The sequence below is a fragment of the Symsagittifera roscoffensis genome, chromosome 5 (assembly GCF_963678635.1).
Source record: "Symsagittifera roscoffensis chromosome 5, txSymRosc1.1, whole genome shotgun sequence".
Taxonomy (NCBI): Eukaryota; Metazoa; Xenacoelomorpha; order Acoela; family Convolutidae; genus Symsagittifera; species Symsagittifera roscoffensis.
Genome location: NC_087066.1, coordinates 48,282,965 through 48,308,963, shown reverse-complemented (window position 1 = coordinate 48,308,963; position 25,999 = coordinate 48,282,965). Strand labels below are relative to the sequence as shown.

Genomic DNA, 25,999 nt, shown 5'->3' with positions numbered 1-25,999 from the left:
TCGTCATGGCGGCTAGACCTTGAAGAAAAGCAATGTTGAAATTATAAAATGTCTTTTTGACATTTTATTGGCTTTTGGAAGTTCACCTTCCGCATCAATATATTTCAAAATTATCATAAAATTGGTACTTTCACTTTTAAATGGGCCCTTAGTGTTCAAATTTTTGAAAAGGTAATGGTACAGATGTTAGTACGTGTGACGTTGAACCTCGAGGGCAGGGATTCGATTCCGGTACATTTCGGAATCTCAGCTTTGCTTTCAATCAGTTTTACCTCCAATCTATCAAGCAATTGAATTTGGGTTAAACTAAAATTTTTGACAAAAAAATCAAGCGAAACATGCAAAACAAAATCAAACGTTTTAAGTGTAGTGTCTTCACTTCGCTCAATGACACTGGACAAATTCATTTTGAGGTGGAAAAATTACATAAAAGTCTAGGCAATATTTATTCTAAACACATCTACAATTGTCCAATTTTTTCAATGAATGCAAAAAATTTCGAGCTTACTGTGCTTGAAGAAGAAAGCATTCTAGTCAGTTACTTATAATTGGTATCCCCAATCGGGCCGCCCATATTGATCGCTTCAGTGCCATGTTTTTTGGGAAAGCAAATGACTTGCTATCCGGATGTAGATTTTTCCTCTTATTTATACATTCCTTGTTGACTTGGCAAGTGCTGACCAAGTACAAAATCAATTTTGAGCATTACTACAATATAAATCCACTCTCAACCGTAAATTATATTCCAATTTGACAGGGTGTCAATGTCATTAAAATTGAGTAAAACTCTTAAAAACGTTTAGGTATTGGCTTTGGTGAAAAGGTAGTGAAGTGGTCGGAAGTTTTAGGTCCATCATGATCCGTGCTCGTTTCTTGAGAGTGAGGCAACATTACCCAACTCAGAAAAATAAATTAAAAAAATACATGTAGTTCTTAAGCAGTGGCACAAAAACAGTTGTGTGTGATGAGCTGAAAAGCTCGTATGTTTGTCCTTTCCATCTCATTGTTTCTGTTTCATTTTTGTTGTTTTAAGTTACACAAGAAGAGTTTTTCGTTTGAGCTAAACTAATTTTACCGCAAGCGAAAGTCGCACTGTAATTTTAAAAAAGACTTATTCTAATTTTGTAGACAGAGGATGCACTTCGCAAACAAGTGACGAACACCTATCGAGAAATTCGCAAACTAGCGACAAAAATTCATCAATTTGGAAAATATTTTATCTTTCTAACAATCGACAAAACACCGACAAAACAACAATCAATAACCCGACAACCCCTTCAAACGGGTTTGAAAATAACTACCTCAGTGGTATTTGAACCAAAGCATCTATCATCCAAATCAACTTCCCTTCACAACTGTTCCTCTGGCGCTTACAGAACTGAAACGCTAGTCTTTCATAAAGCGGAGAACACAGGCTAAAAAACTCCCAATACTATGCAGCAAAAATGCCACCAAAATGAGCAACTTTTTGCAAGTTGAGTTGAAAAAAGATTAAACCGAACTACAACACAACGCTGGCGAATTCTCAGCATGTATTTTTTCGTCCTACTTTTTATCTATTTTTTAAAATCTGTTTTGGCTAATGTTGCTCGAGGGGTGGAGCGTATCTTTAAATTTTTTGTTAAAAGGTTGTTTTCGGTTCAACATGCGTCTACAAGTGTTTTTTGGCTTAGCTGCCTCTCGGTAATTGGCGCTGAATGTTTTTTAACGTTGTAGACTATTGCTCGGCAAGTTTTTTCAAATTATTACATCATTCAAGACAAAACTATGGATTTTTTGAAGACGTTTTTTAAATTACTTTTTATACGCGAGCTTTTAAAGCTATGTTTTTACTTCGTTTCGCAAATATTGCGAAGTTTCGCTTCGCATCTGTATCCATAATACTATATTAGTTGACGTTGACGCTTCTTGTCACTTTTTTATGTAATTATTTTCTTTCAATTCTTGAATACTCGCATCGCATGGTCACCGGTTGAACTCATAAGAATTCAGACTGCTCGTATCAGGGCGAAGCCCTGAATGATCCGACTGTCTTTTAAGGTCTATGGAGCAGTAATAACATGACAAAATTAAATGTAATAAAAAACTGATTTTTTTTTGAGATTTCTTGTGAAAATCATCCGACCACACGTCATATAAATTCAAAGTGATAAATTTCGCTACTAGTAACAAATCAATTATGGAAAATAAATTCAATCATCAAATTTGGAACGATTTATAATACGGATTAAATCTCCGCTCACGCATTAATAGCGCGAAATATATCGCGCGGTAATTGTCCCTAATTGGTCAAAATGGCAATCTTTCGTAACAACAATGCCAATTTGTTGGAACAAAACGGTATAGCTTGGGGCGCTTTACATTTGTAGGACAAGCGCTATATGAACAATAACTGTACCGTTTTTTTTATCTGTTGGAAATACTTTCCCTAATTGCAATGTTACTGGCACTTTTGTTTGTCAGTTAAACCGAAAAAAATGTGGCAAAAAAATAAAAGTGACCTGTAAAGTTTCAGGTTCCCGATGACTAAAATATATTTTTTTTTACAAATCATCACCTCTTAAACTTGACAGATCAGTTTTGATTTTGCAATCTTTACTTAGATTGAACAACAATGTCACTAAATTAATTTCCATTATTACATTCAAAGTAGTTACATTCAACATTACAAGTTTCAAAGTAGTCCAAACTTCTTTCTCTGGGAGCGCATGGCGTCTCCGTACCATTCAATGCCTTTGATCATTTTGGCGACGTTGTTCACGATGTGTTCATTGTTTGTTCTGCCCGCGGGGTCCATGCTCTCGTGCACTGTGGGAATGCACACTGGGGTGGGGATGACGGGGGAGCCCAGTTCTGTCATCATCGTCACCAACTGTTGAGCACATACTATGCCAGAGTAGATTCCTACACAAATAATAGCATCCAAGTTGCTGTGCAATTAGCACAAAAAGTTCCGACCGCAGTTCCGAGTTATATTGCAGCAAATAAAATTTGAAATTACATTTTTATAAACGGTGTTTAGCGATGGCGCTTACTTCAATGAGTCTGATATTCAAATATGCGAGACGACTATTGCGTACAAAAAACACCCGATAACCAAGTTCCTGCTCACTAAATTTACCCGAATTATTTGAAATTGATACTTCATATTTGTAGTCCTGATTTGTTAAATATTTATCGATTAAGTCAAGAACTGATCTAGTAATTTCACGAAGGTGATAATTTGGATCAAATTGTGGCTCTTTTAATTCAACCTATTCCCTAATAGAAATCCGATTGAACTCAAATATTTGCATGAAACGATCAAACCGTTCAAAACCGCTCAAATCCTAGCACGAAACGCTCAAACCTTGTCCCAATTTTTATCCCAAAACAGTAGATTTGTTGCCCGGCACACGTAACCAGCTCTATAAAAATCTGAGCTCCATACCTACTACAAAACCCTACAAGTTTAGTAAAAATTAACCTAATATGTTTTGGTGTCCAAAAAATAATTGTCGAGTTTGATAACGTCTCTTAAAAAGTCAAATTAAAAAACCGCTCATCATTTTCCGAAAAACAGATAAAAAACCGCTCAATCTGAAGCAAGATTTTGAGCGTAATTGTCTTAAAAAAAGTTCACACCGTTCAAATCTTGCTTGAAATTGGGCTAAAAACGTCGACTCGGGTCGGGGTTTCTTTTTAGTTCAATCAATTTGATTTGGTGATTGAGCTCTCTTTAACAGCCTAAACTCAAAATTCGTGAAGTGAAAAACAACAATGGTTGACCAGTGAGCAGAATCGAGGAACACCAAACACCTTTGAACATGCTATCAATCTCATTTCTGTCACTGCTCAAGTTTATCCCTGCAAATTAGTCAACCGAGCGCGACAAGCTAAGAAAATTTATATATAAGCAAAAGGACCCTACGAGCTGTTCGCCTCTTTGCGCAAAACCCCGCTGTTTTGCTTCTGCTGTAAGAACTACATGCAATTTATTTAACTTTTCTTGGCTGAGAACTGTTGGTTCACCTTTAGGCAAAGGGGCATTGTCAGCCTCGAAACAGTGACCTTTCCACTGACAGGCGAAGCCTTAAACAACTTCGCCACCGCTTTTGAAAAGAAAAGTTAAAGGCTAGTAGATACAGCTTTGTCTCGAGGATATCGTTGCTCCACTCAGCTCGGGTGTCATTTATCTACATATTTTTTCTTTTAACTTTACATTGTAACATCACAAGTTTAGTCATATAACACGTACAACAACTGTGAAAATAGACATTTTGGAAAAAGTCGTCCACTCACCTGTCGAGTAAGTGACTACACCGGTAGGTTTGCACTTATAACTCGTGGGTGGGAAGTGGTCAATGAAGTTAGTGATGGCTGGGGGAGCTGCCCTATTATTCTCAGGGGAAACTAGCACTATTCCATCTGCCTCTTTAATTTTCCTGTTTGTCTCCGCCAGCAGGGTGGGCATATCTTCTGCCTTTCGGAAGTGAAAAGGAACTGTGAGGAGGGGTAACTTAATCTCCTGTGGATCTGAAACAGGGAGATGTTGATACATTCATCTTCTTTACTTCGAGGGTTGAAACATTATCGGAGAGTTTTCCAGGTGGGCCGAAACAGCCCGAGTTATATTTTTTTTCAAATCGGGAGAACAAAATGAACCGAATAGTTACAGGCCGATTTCTTTAGTACCTGTTTTTAAGCAAAATATTTGAAAAACTGATGAATCAAAAATTTTCTTAAAAAGAAAACGTAAGCAATGCCAGCCAATCAATCCGGCTTCAGAGACAAAACCAGTACAGTCGAGCCCATATTACACGCCATCGAAATTTTAGGAAAAACAAGGAATGACACAGAGGAGAAGTTGCACTTCGCATACAAAAGCAAAAATATGGCCGATAACGCTACTGGGAAAAACTGAGTGAGTGAGTAAAACTTTGAGTCTACTAAATTTCTTAAGTGACGCACGCCAATTATGAGTCTACATTACGCAATATGAAAAAAAAAGAAATTTACTAATTAACATGCCTTAATTTATAGAGCGGACGCATTTTAACTAGCATACGAAAAAGTTCAATAAAACATCCGACCCTGCTCAGGTTCGAACCCTCTAACTTTGTTGCGGGTCTCCTTCCCTACCTCTACGCTCCAGATCCATGATACCTTGAAGCTTAAGTGCTATTTGTAATAACATAGGCGCTACGCGCAATACACCGAAGGCATAAAAACTGAAGCAAAAACCAAACAATTTGAACAACTAATAATTGAAGAATAACAGTTCTAGAACAAAAAATCGTACTAATACATGTATACACCAAAATTTTGCTTTATCGAGAAAGAGCCTGAAATAACAGTTCTAGAACTAAAAATCGTACTAACACATGTATAGGTTAAATTTTTGATATATCAACGAAGATCATAAAATAACACTACTAGAACTAAAAATCGTACTAACACATGTATACACCAAAATTTTACTATATTGACAAAGAGCCTGAAATAACAGTTCGTGAGCTAAAAATCGTACGAACGCATGTATACACCAAAATTTTGCTATATTGGCAAAGATCATGAAATAACAGTTCGAGAGCTAAAATAAATAAAGATGAACAAATAAAGAAACAAACATACGCAATCACGTGACATAGCGCGATATAGTCCAGCCCACATGATAATTGATAACTGTGGACGTTATTTGTCGACACTTGACAACAGACAACATTAAAAAAAAACCCGTTACACGATACCATAACACCTTGACTAAAGTCTTCGGTGTAATAATAGTCTGTATTAATATCTTTAGCATTAGCTGTACTAAATAGTAGCTGGTTATCGATCAAAATGAACACTTTCAAAATGAACACATTTTGTCGCAACTATATTTGCGTCGCAACAATAATTGCGACTTAGTTTGGAAAACAAAAAAGTTTATACTATAACACAAGCTTTGCTTGTGAAATAAACATCCAACGTGCTGCATATTCCTTGATTTATCGAAAGCGTTTGACACTGTTTATCCCAACATTCTAATGCAAAAATATAAATAATATGGGCTAGGAGGGCCTATACAAGAACTTCTAAAATCTTACTCTCAAGCAGAACTCAGATTGTTTTTACCCAACCCGGGCACTCAGTTGTTAAGCCAATTGAATGAAGTATACAAAAATCTGTACTGGGACCTCTTCTTTTCTAAGTTTATATAAATGACATGGCAAATGTATGCATAAGTTCCACAATAACTATGTTTACTAACAATACGAAGTTTTTTAAAACACTTCACTTGCAAACCATACACATCAGAAAAAAATTCTCATATAAACACGCTTGATTTATAATTCGATATCAAAATTAGATATCTCTCTCATACAAAAAATTATTTCAATAGAAGATAGAGACGTCAAAATTTATCTGCAAGATTTCAGGGATAATTACATTTAAGGTAATCGAATCTTAGTTAAAATATTTTGGTAAATTTGGTAAAATAATTGGTATGATTGTTTTCAAATTATAACGACTGTATTGTAGTTTATTTTCATTTTTATTGTTTGTTTGATTTAATTATCTGCTGGTATTTTCCAAAAATTCATAAGGTCAATCAACAAAACTCAGTAGATTGCTCGAAGAGACGTCACAATACATCTAGTGACCTTTTCACGCCTTTCACGCTGGCGTAAAGAAAAAAATGCATTGTAATTTCAAACATATTTTTTGGATTATTTGTACAGTCAGCCTGCAAAAAAATAATTTTGACCATTATGATTATTTTACCAAAATTTCAAATAAAAACTTAAAAGTCTGAAGAGCATTTGCCAGAAAAAATTTTCTGCATCTTCGTAATTTGAAAACTTTTAAGCGTTTAATCTTTAGATTAGAAAACTTTGTATTAGATTTAAAAAAAAAAGAATCACCTTGCTGTATTAGATAAAAAAAGTTGGCATTTCAACAAAATTGGAAAAGTGAGCCAATGAAAATTCTAACGACAATCACGAATCCAAAAAATGAGTACATTTTTCAATAATATTTCAACAAAAAACTTGATTAGCACGTAATATGTGCCACGTAGTCTGAATTGTACATGCTATGATAATATAAGTGACATTTGAAAACATAGCCAAACGACAGTTAGACAAGAAGAATGAACGCAAGGAAACTTAAAAAATTGACTTATTTTTTTGAAGAACCTTCGAGTTTTTATTTTCGAAAGAAAAAATAGATGGAATTACAGCTCTTTGAATTTTAGAAAAATTTATAATGACACTTTTTTGATAAAATTAAACCAATTTGAAAAAACTGGATCAATAGGAAAAGCTTTTATTGTGCTGGAAAATCTGATAATTAGTTTCCAGTTTCGAAATTAGAAGTTGATCACGTTTTTTGTGACTTCTACACTTTTTTCTGTTCGATAGTGGAGTTTGCCTTCCTTTTAACAAAAGAAATGAAATGAACTGAAAGAGAAGTCAAAAGTCAGATCGCCAAAAAAAATAAAATTTAGCGTGAACAAATTTAGCGTGACTTTTTCCTGAAAAAAAAAACAAAAATCACCAAGACCTATACAAGAGTACTCACTACGTTCATTACTCTTATAAAAAACGCTGACAAAATTTATGCCGAAAACCACGAATCCGAAAATCGGCAATTGATTACTGTGGGTTTCATTTGAAAAAGTTAAAAAGTACGTAAATTGAACTAGGTAGTTTTACTTGAACTTAAAATAATTCAGGGTGTCTGCATGCGCTTGTAAAATTGTAAAAGTTTTTCAAGGTAAAAATAACTATAGTTCCCACTACATGACATATAAAGCATCTGTGTGAAGGCATTCGTTTTATGCTCAAACTCATTGTTCCGCTGATTCGGGTGTCTCAACGTCAAGTCATTATCGATGTTTCTTTGGTAGTAAAGCCTGAAAACTCCAATGAAACAATCAAAATCGCAATCTCATGACCAATTGTGTTTTCATAAAATGGCAAAACTAAAAAAAACTCCCATTAGACAATATTTGGAGAACAAGCTAGGCATTATATCTAACCTAGAATGTGTACTCTGTGTCCCCGCTTTGCTAGCTGTTCCGAAACATATCTGGCAACCCTCTCTCCGTTTCTTCCCTCCCTCAGCGAGCCCAGAATCATCACCAGGTTCAGAGAATCTACGTCCTGCATTCTGCTTTAGTTTGATCACGTGTACACAGCTAGCTACCGATCTTCTCTACTAAAAATAACAGAAGTTGGCAAGTAACAGAACTGACTGTCAATCCTATTATTTGAAAATTTTGAAAGGCTCAACAGGTCTACTATTTTATTTGGTCAATGAAATCAAATTCTCTTAAAATTTTAAAACGACCTTAAAGTACTTTTAGTTAGAACCACCGATCCAGAGTTTCAGATATTTACCAAAAAACTTTTCAAAATATTTGACAGAAAAAAAAACTTTTTTTTTATACGCATCTCTTTGTGACATATTTCAGATCAACCCAGCATAAAATCCTTTAAAAAAAATGATACAAAAAATCAATTCAATTCTCAGTTAGGTTCCATATATTAATTGGTAAAATAGGCGGATCAATTACCAATTATGGTTCGATTGAACGTTTGACTTAACTAATTTTTTGGCCAAAAAATTTCACGCTGATTTCTATCTTATGTTGGCGCGGTTATCATTAGTATTTGTGAGGGCCTAAAAAAAGTTTGATCAAATAAGGTCAAATGCTGGAAAAATGATTCGGTTTTGGCGTATTCGTTCGCTAAAAATTTTTTGAGGATTTTTTACTGAGGGTTTTTCTTGCTGATGCATTGTTTCAGCAACGCAAATTAAAACTGGATTTGGGTGAGAAATAAATAAAACAGAACTAAGCCGGTATTTCAAAACGCGTCGTTTTTTGTTCGTTGTGTGATGAGAATACCTACACGAAAGCCTAGAATTTAGGTGTATTCGATAGTTTTAGGAAATAAGGCATAAAAAACCAAAAAAAACTTATTTTTCGGAATGAAACTAAGTTTCTTGACTTTTAAAAATACTATTGCAAATTCGTTCAAAATTTCATGTCATAAGCCAGCTCGATCGCTTTATCCGCTCATAATTTGACTAAAAATCAAAATTTCGTAGTTTTTTTCAACGCAGAAAAGTTTTCTAATTTTTTTTACAGTCGCTCGAAGCACGATTGAAAGAGCTATATTATGATATATCAATCGAACAAATCCAATAACTATTTGTGGTACCCGATTTTGCGTATTAAAAAAATTAAGTAAAAAAAAAACATAATAAGAAGACATACTTCCTCCCAACTTTCAGTAGTCATAACAACAAACCAAAAATGTAGAATCAGACTCTGATTTGCGCGTGCAAATATCTTTGTAAGAAATCTACTTTAATTGAAATGCCGCTTACTGCCTACTTTGCATAAACCTAGAGACAGTGTAGCTGAGTGGTGGACAAAAAGAAGTCTTGAAATTGAAAAAATGTATATATCCATCAGTTAAATAATATTCTATTCTTAAAAAACTTTCGGCTAAAAACACTGAGAAGCTTTCATCAGCTTGCATGATTTTTGGCTAAAACATGATTAGCAAAGTTTCAACTGAGTTTGTGGGCGAGAAAACTGTCAACGATAACCCTACTGCAAAGCTACTCGAGAAAAATTTAGTCTTCTTGCATCAAATATAACAATGCTTTTATAGGCGGAAATATACTTCAAATAATTTCGAGCCTCATGAAGTAATTCAAGAGTTAAGTTTTTGTTTCGCGTTCTGCTAGTTTATATTTCAATTAAAACTCACAATGGTTCGCAATGTTGGTGAACGATGTCATTATCTCTATAGTGATCCGAAAGTATTGCAAGTCGTTGTCTTTTTACAACTGAATTTTTTTGAAACTTCCTGTAGTTTTTTCGGGACCATTCCCTTTTTTCTATGAAATCTAGATAGCTGGCACATTTTTTACTTCAAAAAGTTTCGCTTTTAGAATACTTGATTATTCTGAAGAAAAATTGCTATTTGCTTCTGCAAAAAACAGTAAGCTATTTCATATTTCCTTCGAGCACCACAAAAAGCAAAATTCTGCTTTGCCTCTTTGTTTAAGATGAAAAATTTAAATCTCATATCTTTTATCTTTTGAACAATTCTGAAAAGCATTCCAATTTGTTTGTTCATTTGTACATTCTGCAATGATTGCTGTAGTCAAAGCACTTAGTGCTACTTGCAAAGCAACCTTCTACCCATTACATTTTGAAATTTTATCAAGGATAGCCATTTCATCAAAATAAAACTTGAAAAAATCTTGAAATTAATTTCGTTTTTTTTTTCATGTGTAGTTTAGGGAGGGAACAAAACAAGAACGTGTACAACGATTGTGAATTAGTCTCAATCGACAGTAATTGTCGTCGAAAAATGAATACCAAACAAGAAACAGTTCAGATAAATGTTTATATTTTTTTCTGTCTTTATTTTGCACAACATTTTTTTCGATTTTAATAAAAACTTTATTGCAAAGGAAACGCACACTATTTTTCATGGATTAAAACTAAATTTTCGACTACTCGAAAGAAAAATTTTCTTTTCAAAAGACGTACTCGCTGGCCTTAATTACTCAAAATTAGAATCAGAACTTTTAAAACGGTTCTTCTAGACACTGGGAATACTTTTCCAAAAATTTATTGATGTCGTTCGAGCCACGACAAAAAAGAAGCTTTAATCTGATTTATCATTCGAATTATTCCGATGATTTTTTTAGTACCTGATTTTGCGTGGAAAACAAAAAACATAGCCAACGGAGATTGAAACGAGGCAACAACCAAAAAACAAAGAAAAATAAATATCACGTTGAGAGTCTTTGATTTTCCATTTTTTTACGATTGGCACTTATTTCTTTAAAATATCCCAGTGAGAAAAAAATGGATCAAAAGATATTTTTTTCCAACAGGGAATTCCGAACAACTTGAGTCCATTTTTCAAACTAGATTTCATTTGCGTTTTTTGTGAATTTTTCATACTTGCTGTTTGATAGCAAAACTTGCCTTAATTTACAAAGAACCGAAGCGTCGCTTCGCAAACACTAGGGAGCAGACGACAAAAAGCAGCTCTAGAAAGTGCAAGAAGAAAAAATAAAAGTAAGCCTCGAATTAGCGAAAATTCGGCTAGGTCTAGGATTCGATCTGCGACCTACTGCAACCAAGAGATTTTGAGCCCCACGCAATAACCACTCAGCCACGCACGCATATCCACTGACAAACACTAGACACGAACGAAAAAGCTACATATGCTAATAAATTGCCAATGCCATTCAGCAAAAGTTGCACAAAATACAAATGAACACCAACTTTGCATGTAACAAATCGCAAGGCATAAAGCCACATTATGTATAAATTATTCATTTCAAAAAACTGCTAGACATATTGAGTTAAAAAAATTTCTGAAATCGAGTTTTTATTATTGTTGTTTTTTGAAACAAATAGCCTTTTTCGGTTCATTTGATGAAATAAAAACGCATCAATTTATTACGATTCGAATGTCAAAGCACACTCTATTAAAAAGCTGTAAAGGTGCCCCAAAAAAGGGCACCAATATTTTCGACTTAGGTTAGAAAAAAAAGAAGGTTCTTTATAATAAACTAAGCTCACGCTAGTGTTAACAAAGAAAATGAAGTGAAACTAAAAAGAAATCACAGTCAAACGCGGGAAACCTAATTTGAACGTACACAAAATTCAAGATCTTTTCATGCAAAAAATCATCATTATCTACATAAGTGAAAACCTGTCGTTCTTTAACACTTAAAAACACCCAAAGACAAATTCCTCCCCGATTTCAATGTTCGGTACAAACTAAAAGTAATCTTGACAAAATGCCGAATAGTGCAAGGGATGAGTATAATTGCGTTGATGTTAATAAAAACGTTATGATTCTGGCCATGGCAACGCTTCTGGCCATGAAATGATTCTTCGGTCGTAGTCATAATTTTCTTAAATGCTTTCAACGAAATTCTCTATTTTATTAATTTGTAGCTCTTGCTACTATATTTTCGCTACAAACAATTTTGTGGTCCAGGTACTGCTGCTGAACTGCAGTTTACCACGTGTTTAAGCACAATGCAGACGCTCATGTGAGAACTTTTTTCAAGGTTTGTTATTTGTGCGTGCAAATTTTTGAACGTGGCGAATCACTATGTTTGATACTAACCAGAACTAGAACTTAAAATCAAATATGTCACTCAATCTTGTGGCAAGCTTCGTTGTCTTGCAAGTCTCATTTATAAGTCATACCATTTTTTATCGGATGACCGCAAAATTTAGCGTAATATTTTTTTTCTAGCGTCGCGCCCAAAAATGTGGACTCAAGTCCAAAAAGCGTATACAGAAAAAAAATAATAAAACCAGTTTATATCAGAAAAGTTCATTGTTAACAAATAACATCCTTATTTCTTCTCTATGTTTTCGATGCTTGATAACGGAGATCAACATTAGAGAAAAGTGAAAAAGTTTAGGCTTTTTCTTTATGGCAAGCGTCTCGTTACACATGAACATGAAAACCCGATATTCCAGAGAAATCGCAACCTGAGAATTTCACGACCGGTTAAACTTGAAAAGTCTTTGTTTATTATCAAGTTGCGTTCCCCAAAAGCATATTTACAAGACAATCGTGGCGGCAACCCGTTTTGTTTACGGAAAACCAACACGTCTAAGTAGTTCTTCCTCGAGCAAATGGCAGCTCAACCATTATATTTCGACTTGGAATAAGCCCTTATTTACGACAAGTAATCCCCGTTTCTCAGGAGACTAGAGGCTTAGTGTAAACAATAAAACCATGGAATTACATGAACCATACATTACTTTGGTAGAAATAGTATGATCACATTCAGGAACATTACATGTTACCTGCACTTATTTATTCAATACCAACAGATAAGATTGCGGTTAATTTTTGCTAAGACGGTTTAACTTGGTTTTAAACGCAAACAGAACGATCATCTAAGCCAGCGAGCAAATTGTTTCCTTTAGATTCACAGGCATAGATAGCATTCTCGAAGTAGGGTATTGGGGAACCAAATTAGTTTGCCCCAGAAGTTTAGACTGGTCAAAGACCTTTCATGGACTGGTCAATAATTACTCATTCAACTGTCTTAACCAGAAAGCTGCAATTGGCGACGTGATATTTTCTACTAAATAACTTACCTTATCACGAATATGACGTCTTCACGAAAAAAATCATTTGAGGTTAAAAGGCGCAATAAAACAACATAAGGCGAAATAAAAGGGTAAAATCTGTCTCCTAATAACTTCTTTCATAATTAAAACATCTTTAAAATGATATAACAAAAAAATCATTTACTTACTTTTGTATCGTCGACTAGTTGGTAAAGCAAACTATAACATGTAACAACCAATGGCTCAAAGCATTTAATGTAGACGTGCTTCAAGTTTTCAACAAAGAATGCGTGTAAAACCGAGAAATTTTTAACCATTCAAAACACGTGAGTGATTTAGTAGCTGGCTTTGGCCAGTGTTAAAGTTCGATTTATGCTAAGAGTGAAGACGAACAATCTTGAAAACTTCAACTGAATTTTTAAGAAAATTTTTTAAAAAAATAATTAACCACTTTAACAATTTTTCTTGCCAAACCCAAAAACTTCTTTTATATTAAAAACACTTGGAGAATACCCGTATCTGGTAAACAGCCCTGATTAACTTGGAGCCAAAACATGAACCGCAAAAAATCTCGATAAAAACATGCAAAGTTCCGTAACTACCAATGTCGGACAAACATTGAGCGTGAACAAGACTTTTTCCTGAAAAACAAAAAAAAATCAGCAAGACCTATATAAGAGTACTCACTACGTTCATTACTCCTAATAGTGAAACCTAAATTAGCCTTCACAAAACATCATGCTTGGGAAAGTATGTTGACAAAAAAAAGCATACAAACCACAGTCTGATAATTGAATGTTAGAACTGCATAGGAATCTAAAAAATCGGAAATTTCGAAAAACGCTATCACCGCAAAACAAAGCCGACATAATTGAGCGGCGGACGAGAGTCCGAAAAAAGGTCGGACTCGAACGCACATACTAGGGCTTTCTGATTCCAAGCACGGGCATTACAATATCGCCAAATTGACAGCATCATTCATTAAATTATTAGCAACCCTCTCAAGTGCAAATTCGATTAACCCAATACCCCTCAAATAACCCCCGCATTTAACCCTTACTAACCTCAAAATTTATCGTTTTGCTTATTTTTTCTGGAAAAGGCGATGAAGATTGAGAAAAAATACTAATAAAAGGTCCAATTAATTAATTATTCACAATTCGTTTTGATGATACCTTCGAAAAAATACAATAACGACATAGTGAAAACAACTGATAAAAAACGCCTAATTTAAAGCGATTTAGAAAAATATGATCTCGTGAACTAATGTTTCTCAATTGTGATACTCGTCAAATTACCAAGTATTTACTTGCCTTTAACGATGGCCAACTCTCTCTGTGATGACAGCTTCGTTCCTGTCGTCTGATGAGTATGTTGATCGATCTCATTCTCATATGCGACAACTCAAACTCACTCACCTTAACCATACCTGCAAACAAAGACCGTTGATTGCTAGGATTCCGTTATGCTGGAGCTGAACGAACATTTTTTTCGCTAAAAATGATGGGGGAAGGCCTGAGAATAGCAGTTATGTGGATTTTAGAGACTGAAACGCACACATCTGCTGTTTATAGGCCTCAGCGAAAAAATTAATGGTGCGAGTTCGGCTCCAGATCGGAAAATATTGAAAGGCAACTAATCATCATCTGGCGTGATGCTTTATAGTACGAATTGGATCAAGTTAACATCCTTACCCCTAAATATAAAAAAAAATCCACCAACACTTAATTTGGATACAGAAGCAAACCGCAGCCTCGATAAAACTGGCGATAAACACACATTAAGCATTGCAAGCTAGCGGATAGAGAAAAGAACGGAAGCCACTAAGCCTGAAAAACTTCAAAAAAACGTTGAATGTTCACTTTGAGAAAAACATCGAAAAACGCATTGCTCAGCGTTAGATAAGCCTTGAAATTATCTCTACAGAGCGATTGTTAGGCAGACAATGCTGGAGGAAGGATTCGCTGAGTCGAAAAAAGGGTTAAAAAAATTAAAAAAGTCAAATTGTTGCTAGCGTAAAACTTTTTGTTAGTGGCCGCTAATGCAGAGAAGCTTCCCACTACCCCTCATCTCATTGAACCCATAATATCAGATTTGGGATAGTAGTTTTCGAGAAAAGTCAAAAAACTTTAAAAAAAAACTAATTTTTACATTCCCCGAAGCACAAAACCTCCATAATAAAATTTGTGTGTCTTAAACGAACTATTGTAAGTCAACTAAACCGACAGAACAAACACCAAAACAATTTAGCCCAACGGAATTTTCGGTAGGGCGAAAATTCGTAACAGGCGACAATTCGTAACAAGCGACAATCGTAACTGTTAAAACTGGATATAATGCATGTATATTTAAGACATCATTTGAAATAGTCATCACTGATGTTACTGCAATTAACAAAACTTAGTTACACATTCTAACACTGCACGGAAATTATTAATTTAAGAAATGTATGAATGAGGTGCGTAATTAACTCACCTCAAGTGTTACATTACAGGAAAGCACAGGGACTGACCAGTAAATGAATACATTATGCAGAGCTCTAACATATTGTGATTTGTGTTTCCTACAGTGAAACACACAACGCATGTGAAGTGATTAGCTGTTAACATAGGATGAAAGCACACACAAATGAATACATTATACACATGACGAAAACCACAACAAGTACTACACACATTACACACTGCGAGAAGCAGTTTTCAACATGTTTATGAGGTTTTGCTCCATTCCCGACTTCTTCGTCAAACAATCGGCATATTGGCGAGTCGTTGGCACCCAATTGACGCGGGAGACTTCACCAGACTGCGGAAGCTTCTGGATAGAACTGATTTCCACGCGCAAGCGTTTTTCTAGGACAGTTTTTGATCAGTACAACGATTCAAAAAGCTGTTTGCTGTCGACATAACCGTTGATTCTTAGTTTCAAACCTGTGATGAATTCGAGTATTTGTGCTAAAAAAATAGTTGCATCGAGTCCATCTTGCAGGGCCAAAGTCTCTGCTGCCAAGGTGCTTCTGGCCATTTGCTTGATCTTTCTAGACGCCCAAGAGAGAGGGTGGCATTTTCCCGTCTCGGGATTTGTCAGCATGGTCACAAAACCTCCTTGAGATCCACCGTCACCCAAATTTTGATGTGAGGCGTCCGTGAACACTTCAAGAACGAGGTTTTCAGGCTCTCCAAGCATGGGAAACGCCAGAGTCATAACTTTGGAATACTTCAAACGCCTTAGACACTTGTTTGCGACTCTGAACCTCTCTGTATCTACGTTTCTGATGTCTAGTGAGTTGGTGTAAAAACTCAAATCTGGTCTCGTTTGACTAGCAGTCCACTGCAATTGACCTATGGCGCCCCTGAAATCGGAAACTTCATCTTCAGTTAGAGGTCTATTGTGCTTGGGATTACTCTCGTGGGTTATCTCGATTTCCTCGATGAAAGTACGCTGATCTATGGTGAGACAATCCTTCACGGGGTATTTCTGTATGTTAATACCTGTGCATTTCAACGGGCAAGTGGAGTGTTTTCCGACTTTGAAAACGCTGTCCAACTTCGGCATCACTTCGTCCACAAAACTCCGCGTTCCGGCAAAAAGAAAATCATCGACATGAAGTATGACTAGGCCGCGACTAGGCACTAGGCAAGATCACACATTTCAGAGCTCACCAGAAGAAACCAATTCTTCGAAACGTCTTGTAATCCGTATGCGGGTTTCAAAAGTATCCAGAGCACATTTCTACTGTATTTCACTTCTTTGGGAGGTCTGATAAACAAGGGTCTCTCCAGGCTTCCGCCTTGTAGAAACGCGGTTTTCACATCAATTCAATGGGGAATCCAGTTATGCAAGCTAGCAACTGAGATGAAGACTTTCACCAGTTCTCTGGCAACCACCGCCAATTGCGTCTCATATTTTGGCAGTTTATCCTCTTCAAATCCTCTCACTGCCAATCTAGCTTTTAGATTGAAGGAACTGTCATCGTTCTGACGCATCGATAAAACCCATCGTGTGGACATCAAGGGTTGCCCCGCGTTCTGGACTTCCATGTACACACCCCAATTCTTCCACGACTCCAACTCTTTCAATTTCGCAGTTTTGAATAATTCTTTGCTGTTAGAGGAATCTGAGACAAAAACTTGATTCGCGACAGTCTTATCGGTTGTTCCATTGACTTTACCGACACATTCTTGAGATGACATATCTGTGGAAAAGTCAATATTTCCTAAAGAACCCGCGAGATGAAGGGGTTTCTCGTACTGCATGTTCCAGCAGTTCTTGTATCTGCCCTTAGCTTTTCCTGCAGGTCCCAAAATCCTCACTTGATACTTCTCTCCGGCAAACTCCAAATTTTTAGCGGTGAACTCGACTGTTTGATGTCATTTTTCTGTTAGGTTTTCGAATCCTCTCTTAAAATCAGTTACGGAATCGCCATTTGTGGTCTCAGTTTGACCAGAAACGTCACCTAAGTCAGCAGACTCACAGAACTCTGGTTGTTCCGCCTGGAATTCAGCAGGTTCGTTAGCTTCACGTAATTTGTTTTCCTCGATAGTCTGATGGTCAACAGACTCTTCGATTTCAGGTTCTTTGGAGTTACTTTCCGTATTCTCCTGTCTCTCATCTTGTGAGAGAACAACATCGCTTCCTTCTATGGCCTGTACATCTGTGGAATGCACTCTGAGAATTTGACCTCCTTGTCTCAGAAACACCATACTGCTGTCTACACCGATGACTCGCAGGACCATGCCACTTTTTGTCAACAGACCGCCTAAAAAACACGTTTTCTCCGTAAGAAACCTGGCGTTCTTGTTTTCTGACGTTGTGTCTTAATGCTCTTCTAATTTTTTCGCATGACTCGGACTTCAGGTACTCTATTCTTGTTTTGTGGAGCAAAACAAAATGCTCTGCAACAGTTTGTGATAATGCATAGCCTTCTAGAGCTGGCAGCTTGTCGATATTCACGGGGGTCAGAGGGCTTCTCCCCATCACAATTTGGGTCGGCGTATAACCATGGTTGTTATAGAGGCTGTTCTTAGCAAAGCAACTGTACGATAGACAGGTCTCAATGTCAAGGTTTGGGTGATCAATCCTGACTTTTTCAAGGATATGCGATAGTGTCTCATTGTGGTGTTCACAGATCCTGTTGCTAAAAGGCGAATAGGCCGCGGTGGTTTTTACAACTAGATTGAAATTTTCACACAGACTTCGCATTATCTCATTGCTGAACTCTCCTCCGTTATCAGTCGGAATTGCATGTTCTGGTGAACCAAATAAGCAAATCCAATGCTTCAAAAACATATGAGCAATAACTTCAGCTTTTTTGATCTAACAGAAACAGCAACACTGAATTTCGCAAATGTGCAGATGATATGAAGATACCAGAGCCCTTTTTCGATTTCATGAAGGTCCATAGCCACACACTCATTGAACCTAGTACTATTGGGTAAACCCATATTTGGTTTCGGTGGTCTTTTCGCTGTCGTTCTGCATATCTCACAGTCTGAAACAACCTTTTCGATATAGTTTCTGCAAACCTCGTGACCCGCATTTCTGAGCAGTCGCTCCAAAGCATTTGCCGAACAGTGTGCAAACTGTAGATGCAATTTCTTGACGTCAATTTTGTCTGTTTCACCTCTTGTTGTCACCAAAACACTGTTCACGCTACTTGGCTGCAACAAAGGTAAGAATAGTGTCCGGAAACAGTGGTTTCCAGCTTGATACGTTTACCAAACACTGTCAACGTATCACTTGTTAGATTCAACAGAAAACCAGCTTTCTTCATGGCTTTTTACTCTGAAGAGGAGGAAGAATACCTTCAATCACATCACAGGTAATTGTACAGTTTCTTCCAGCAATGACAACAGGAATTGTTACTTCCATCACAGCTGGTTGCTTTTTCATGTTCCCGAACATTATTTAGGTCTGGCTATCTCGTGATTGGACCTGTTTCCTCTGTTCTTCAGTCAAAGAACTGAGAAAAACATCAAGCCAAGAAACACTACAGACGCTGTTGTTACAGGCGGTATCAATAAGTGCTTGGTTTTTGCAGTCAGCGAGAAGACTGTTACCAGTAGCTTAAGCAATTGTGACATATGATTCACTCTGTGGCTCGTTTTCAACTGAAGAACACTGAAAAGCCTGTTCCTCTTTTCTGTCATCATTATTCTCGTTGTCGGGGCAATCTTTGACCCAGTGAAAAATTGAGCCACAGTTGGCGCATCTAGACGTTTTTCCGTACTTATTCTTCTGATTTACACGTTTTGAGACGCCGGATGCTGTTTTTTCGTTCTGATAGCTCGGTTTCGGATTTTTATGTCTACTTTTTGTCATAAAAGCTTCACTTTTGATAATCAAATCGTCCTTGTTTCTCGCGTTGTCTGTGATTGCGCTAAAAATCCGTCTCATCGAAACATTCACTTCTTCAAATTTCAGCGTTTTAACGGATGTCAATATCATCTGTTTCTCTTTCGCATCAAGGCCACTACCTGCCAGAAATTTACAGCCAAGAATCTCTTCTGGTAACGCCATTTTAAGGCGAGTGAGCTTTTTATACTTGCGCTCGAACTCCAGAATAAAGTCCAACACAGACAAACTTCCTCTTTGGAAACCCTCGAACTCCATATACGTGGCAAACGAGCTGTCAACAGTTTCCTGACGAAAACTGTTATCCAGAACTTTGAAAAATTCATCAATACCATTGTCAGAGTTCAGAAGTTCAATCTCAATTTCTGTTGCGACTTCTCGATACTTGTCAGTTAACGATAGTGTTACAGCTAACGCTTGCTTCTTCTTTGGGTGCTCTGTAACTCTCTGCCAAATCTCGATTTCACGCCTCCATGAGTCATAGGACGTGTTTGGCCCAAGAAGAGGTGGTTTGTACGTCGCTGTCATGCTGCTACCATTGTTAAAACTGGATATAGTGCAAACATGTATATTTAGGACACAACATCATCCGAAATAGTCATCACTAATGTTACTGCAATTAACAAAACTTAGTTACACATTCTAACAGTAACAAGGCATTGGCAAGTAGAATACGCTTGCTCTGCTTCGCTCACATCCGGCATGAGAGGAATATTTCGCGGGAATCAGTGTTCCCTGCTTAATCTACTGTTACGAATTGTCGCTTGTTACGAATTGCCGCCTGCTACAAATTGTCGCCTGTTACGAATTTTCGCCTCACGGGAATTTTAAGACAAAACTGAAACGGAATTTGAAAAATCTTGAAACTTAACTACCAGAGTCTTCAAAAATGTTACATACGACACTTTAAAATGGCGAAAGCTCCCTGAGACTTCAAGAAATGCAATGCTATGGAAAGTTAGCCAACAAAGAATATGCAGAAAACTAATAGCCTGGCAATTCAAGTTTTCCCGGAAAATTACTTACTAATTCCAAAGATATTTAAAAAACACAGCCCGGCGGGGATTCTAATTCCGGTTTTTCGGCACCCAAGGCAAGCGCTTTACTACTAGTCAGTTTTTGGGCAGTAACTAGACCAAAAAGGAAGGGCTTAGAAATTATTGTCGTTCCATAATAAAGCATGCCAATTTCGTACATAATTTTAAGAAAATGTTGTTTACGGGAAAAAAAGTTTTTGACTACAAGTACAATTGCTATCACAAAAGGAATAAAAACCAAAATTATATTGAAATTGGGACAAGTTAACGTGGAACCATTTTTTAGGGTTTTCTACGTTCTAATAAATTCTGGTTAAAAACAATCCTATTTACTAACTAAATTACATTTAAGCCCCCCTGGGTTTTGGGACCTTCGTCACGATTACTCTATTTCGGCATCATTGTCTTAAAAAAACATTTCTGATATTGCAAAAATTATATATATTTTAAATTCAACATCAAATTTCTCCAGTGAATTGTTTGTCGAAATTCCAGTTAGGCATCCGACATGGCAGAAAATCAGAGCCAAATCACAACAGGCTCATCTTTTACAATTGGTGATTAATTATACTCCACTTTTAAAGCCAGGAAATTTTACTTCAACTATAAACTCTAGTCTCTGTGAATCAATAACTTCATCCAAGTCTTTTTTGGGTACAAATATCTTCGAAGATTTGTTTAATTCAGAGTAGATGGTTCCATACCTTGTTCAAATAATTAACGCGACCTGAAATGAAATTTCAAAACATGGCATAGGTATTTCTGAGCATTGAACCTTTTTATGCTGTATGTTGTGTATCTTTCCTAGATATATTTGAGTCATTCATTATTTATTCTGCAGAAACAATCTGTCCTACAAACCGAAACCATTTTAGCTAAGACAAAAAAGCGAAATAATGAAGCATTTATACAGAATCGTGGAACTCATCAATTGCCTGCATCATTAAGCATGTTTCAACGAATAAAAAATATCTGAAACTTCAAGAAAAAAGACCCACGAAAAAAGATTTGGGAATGCAGAAAATTTTCATACCCAAATATAAACTGCAAGATTGGAAACCTAGCCTACGTGGTCCCTATTAAGAGCATTACCTCTGCGCCAACTGAACAAAAACAGACAATAGATTTCACTATTGTAAAGGAAGAAAGACGTAACCTACTCTAGTGCGAAATCTGAACCAATTTTAATGGGAAAAAATCCTGGTGTCCTCTGGCAATTTCCTTGCTAATCTCAAGAGTAATTAATGCCATAAAAACAAAAAATAGACGATTGCTGCGCAAATACCACAGAATGTTCCGATCACGGTAATCCGAGCTTTACCGACGCTTTACCATGCCACAATAAAAACGAATTTTGTTTTTCAAGAAAGAAACAGTTCGTGAAGGCGTAAAATGCTTATTTATGTGTATTCTAAAGATAGAAAGTGAATGTTTCAATTTTTTCAGTCTATTTTTCTCTATAACAGATAAACTATCCAAAAACAAGTAAAAACATTGAATCAAGTTTGTTTTCAGCCTATATCATGAAAATTTTGATATTTGTTTGAGTTGAAGTAGCGATTTTATGAAAAAGCCGGTTTCTAATTAACAAGTGAGTGGCCATCCTGTTGGGAAGGTCGTAAGGGAGAATTAATTCCGGCTAAGCCAATGTTTATTCACACCACTTGGAATGGCCGAAAACATTAACGATTCTGAAACGGTTTCAACTGAACGGAGAAATCATGTTTCACCAGATATGTTTGATGATTGAAGGGCACTTCAAACTTGCTATATTTTTATATCTGAGCTATATCCTCCCCCGAAGATAAGTGGACGAATGATATTTTTTACATAATAATTATTTTGAGTTATAAAAAACAATCGAGCTAAATTGAACAAAGAGAAAAACTTAGTGCTACTAAGTGAAAGAAAAATACTTTTTGTGAACTACTTTGTCTTGTTGCCACTAAAGCTTATACCACGACCAAATTGATAATCTGAGCTAGCATGAATTGTTGAATAAGTTCTCTAAGTCTGAGCGCACTACGTTTGCATATAAAGAAAAAACAATCAGTTCAATATTCAAATCGATCAAAATGCTGGGTGCTTTGATTTCATTCAAATAGCCAAATCTCAAGATGTAAAACATGACCCCTCTCAAACCCATTACAGTTGAAATATTTGATTACAACTAATATTACACATTTTGAAATTATAAATACTTCAAATTTCCGAGACAAAATATACTTCGAAGTTATGTCGAGTTGCCAAATGTACGAATGGCTCGCCACGCACAAAGAGAAGATTTTTTTCTCGCTTCTCTACTGGAGTTCTATCGGAACCTGGCAGTATACAGACTCCTTAACGATTGAGCTACCATTTATGGTTCCTTATCTACCCGAAGGCTGGGATCTGGGTGTATTTTTTGGACTCATGAGCGGTCTTTCCGATATTTCTCTTCTCCTTGTACCTTTATGTCTCAAAGTCGGGGTTAAACGCACACTCACTTTATGTTATTTTCTTGGTCTTATTTTCAGCATTGCACTCATTTTCTTGTGGGACGAGACTATGGCCGACAGATGGGGACACCTCGGACACGACTTCAGCTTTGGCTTCATTTCGACTAGTTTCGTTCTTCTCGCTTTAGACGGCGTGAGGGGAACTCTTATTTTCTCCTGGATTGAGCGCGACTTTCCCGCCAGTTTCGTCACTGCTATTCTTGTCGGGGAGGTTTCAGGAGGATTTATAGCCACTCTTATGTCTTACATACAAGGCGCCAGAATCAATTTCAACAATACAAACTCTTTCAAAACGAGACAGGAAACCATAGGAACAACAACCAATGATAACGAAGTCTCCTCGGAATCATCACTGTCAACCGATTTTCTTTTCGGACCAACAGCTGCAATGAGTTTCTTATCCGCTCTTTATATTAGTTCTACAATTGCATTTACCGTTTTTCTGATTTTGAGCAAAACTAAGTTCAAAATGGGGAGCGATGACACAACAGCAAAGGAAAAGGAACGACTTTTCAACGATTCAAGAGTCGGATCTGCTAATCTATCTCTAAACACCAGTCAAAACGACGAAGCACATGTTACAAGTTCCGAATGGTTGTTCCAAACAGTTCAGAGCAAGAAATCACACAAGTACTTCATGTGGATCGTGTTAGTAATAGCAGGCGGAAATGTGTTCACTTTTTCTCCCTCTTTTTTCACGTACACGACACTCCCTTACAGTCAAAGATGCTACACACTCTCAGTGTCTCTTTGGGGATTCTGTCTTCCGGCTATGGGCATTGTGAGCCACTTCAAGCCCATACAAAATTTCATCACATTTGTCATGATTCTTATTCTACATCTCGTTATTTGTACTTTTTTACTCCTCGTCGCTTTGAGGAGTCCAGCTCCTCCTTTTGTGGATCACTCCTCTGCTGAGGCGGTCATAATTTTGCTGTGGATGGGAGAAGCGATCACTGGCTACTTTCTTGTGTCCTCGGCCATGCACTGTTTGCGACGAATGCAAATGGAAAATGCTTTCATCATGGGCGTCATTTCACACAACTTTGGAGAATTCCTCGTCGGTATCATTTCCTTCTGTTTGTTACGCTTTACGGCCTTGTTTACAAAAGATTCTAGCCAATAAACTATAGTCGGTGGTGCTATTTATGTATATATTACACGCTCTTTATAAATGTAAACGCTCTTTATATTTGTTTTAACATCATTTTTGGGATTGAGATAGCTCTAATTAACAGGAACAAAAAATATGCTTCGTTTTCTGAAATGAAATCAGAAGTTGATAATTAGGTGTGCTACTATGTGTCTTAACAACAAACACCGGTCGTTTCGCGAGTAGCAAACATAGCACATTCTGGTTATGTTGATCCAGCCTTTAATGAAAAAAAGTTCATTTTTGTTCTGTTACACATAATTTAAAGACCATAAAAAAAGAGCTTATTCAAAAGCTTTCAGCAACTAATTAAGCAAAACGAAAAAAAGTTTCCAGATGATTTTTTCAGTTACATCAGGGCACTAGAATTAGTTTAAAAAAAGCTGCAAAAATGAGATGAATAGACAGCTAAAATAATGTAGAAATTGCTGTAGAGTTAAACTGAGAGTTCAGTCTCTCATCATTTAATTTGTAAGTTTTGAGCCATTTGTCTGAAAAAGGGAAAAATTCGGACCACTTTTTCTCAGCACTGAGACAACTTTTTTTGAAATAATTTCGGAAACCAAATCACGACCAATAGGGCTTTAATATGATATCACACTCCACTTGACACCTTACAAGCGTTCCTAGAGGATCTTGAAATTGGGTGGGTCACGAAGTGGGAGACACACATAAAAACATGTAGCAAACTTTTCTGCAGACGAAATCAGCCGACTTCGACTATCACCCCCGTTTCAAAATAGAATCAGCAAATCAAAGATTCCTTCAGACATTTTTGTTACAGATTGGGAAGTTAAAATATTTAATTTGGGATATAAAGTGCGTTTTTAGATATCTGCCAGTTAAAACTGAGTTATTGGGGAGTTCTAACTGAGAGCCGATTTATAACTGCGACTATTTTGGAAGTTGACAGGCCGTTTTCAAGTTCTAATGGGAAGTTGAATCAGTGAAAGGGATTAAACTGACAAAGAAAGAAAGAAAGAATTTATTTTTCCGATTGATAAATATAGTCATTAGCAAAACAAAAGTAACTTCATCAATGCATTTATCATCGGAATGGACAACTAACGAGACCATTGGTCTACATAAATGTTGCCCTTATATAGCATACATACTGAATTTAACATCAAACAAAAGAAAGAAAATAAGTTTTTTTTTTTTTTTTTTTTTTTTTTTTAATGAAGAAATTAACAAAAAAACAAAAAAATACGTGATTTTGATTTTTACCTAATTGAAAACATATTGTTCTTCATAGCGCTACCTATAGCAGTTCAGCTGATGCTCCGGCATGGGAACACGTCGCTTCAAAAAAAAAATTGAAGAAAATAATTATTGAGAAAAAATTCAAAAAATCATAAAAAGGGCCATATCTCCTAAACTAAAAGGTTCTGGAGGGTCATATTTTTTCACATAAATCGCAACCTATAGTTGATTGTCCTGTAGCATTTAACCAAGGTACTGAAATTACACAAAAATTAAAAACTGAAAACTAAAGTTGCCAGCTCGTTGTTACCTAGCAGGTATCCATTCTTAAATTTATGATAAAAACTTGTAATTTTTCCAATTTTTGCATTTTCTATCCCATCTTCGAGTAAGCCTCTAGTTTTCAATACGTTGTAAAGCCTAGACCCCCGATAGGCAATTGATTGCCGTTCAAATCGTTTTTTTCTAAATGATTCTTTAAGGAGGTTTAAATTAGCCCTACGCGTTACTTTAGTGGGATTTTCGAATTCAAACACATTATTCAAAAAATCCTCACTGTGTAGTTTGTTTACTGATCGGAGTACAAATTTTAATAATTCATACACATGAAGCTCGTGCACGGTTAGCAGTTGATTTCTAATAAAAA

The 25,999-nt window shown here is 36.3% G+C and overlaps 2 protein-coding genes across 4 annotated transcripts; one reads left to right on the top strand and one right to left on the bottom strand.

Annotated features, from left to right (window-relative positions):
- Positions 1 to 2,663: 2,663 nt before the first annotated feature.
- Positions 2,664 to 14,518, bottom strand: LOC134846981 (quinone reductase-like). Of its 3 annotated transcripts, none has more exons than XM_063864452.1 (4): positions 14,425 to 14,518; positions 8,009 to 8,187; positions 4,282 to 4,515; positions 2,664 to 2,904 (listed from the first exon to the last, which is right to left on the bottom strand). In XM_063864452.1, exons 2-4 carry the CDS (start codon positions 8,136 to 8,138, stop codon positions 2,675 to 2,677), a joined length of 594 nt encoding a protein of 197 aa, XP_063720522.1. In that variant the 5' UTR covers positions 8,139 to 8,187; positions 14,425 to 14,518; the 3' UTR covers positions 2,664 to 2,674. The 3 variants fall into 3 exon arrangements, with proteins under 3 accessions (XP_063720522.1, XP_063720520.1, XP_063720521.1); XM_063864450.1 differs by lacking the exon at positions 14,425 to 14,518 and adding an exon at positions 13,300 to 13,422; XM_063864451.1 differs by lacking the exon at positions 14,425 to 14,518 and adding an exon at positions 13,139 to 13,262.
- Positions 14,519 to 22,369: 7,851 nt separating this feature from the next.
- LOC134846131 (solute carrier family 52, riboflavin transporter, member 3-A-like) lies at positions 22,370 to 24,354 on the top strand. Its single transcript, XM_063863353.1, has one exon. It carries the CDS (start codon positions 22,735 to 22,737, stop codon positions 24,121 to 24,123), a length of 1,389 nt encoding a protein of 462 aa, XP_063719423.1. The 5' UTR covers positions 22,370 to 22,734; the 3' UTR covers positions 24,124 to 24,354.
- Positions 24,355 to 25,999: the final 1,645 nt, after the last annotated feature.

Bases quoted from the DNA above. Each gene is read 5' to 3' on its own strand.
- LOC134846981 (XM_063864452.1), bottom strand. From the start codon at position 8,138: ATGCAGGACGTAGATTCTCTGAACCTGGTGATGATTCTGGGCTCGCTG. The intron at 4,516-8,008 runs GTTAGATATAAT...TCCCTGTTTCAG, and splicing joins ACACAGAGTACACATTCTAG to ATCCACAGGAGATTAAGTTA. The intron at 2,905-4,281 runs GTGAGTGGACGA...TTATTTGTGTAG, and splicing joins TGTAGTCACTTACTCGACAG to GAATCTACTCTGGCATAGTA.
- LOC134846131 (XM_063863353.1), top strand. From the start codon at position 22,735: ATGTCGAGTTGCCAAATGTACGAATGGCTCGCCACGCACAAAGAGAAG.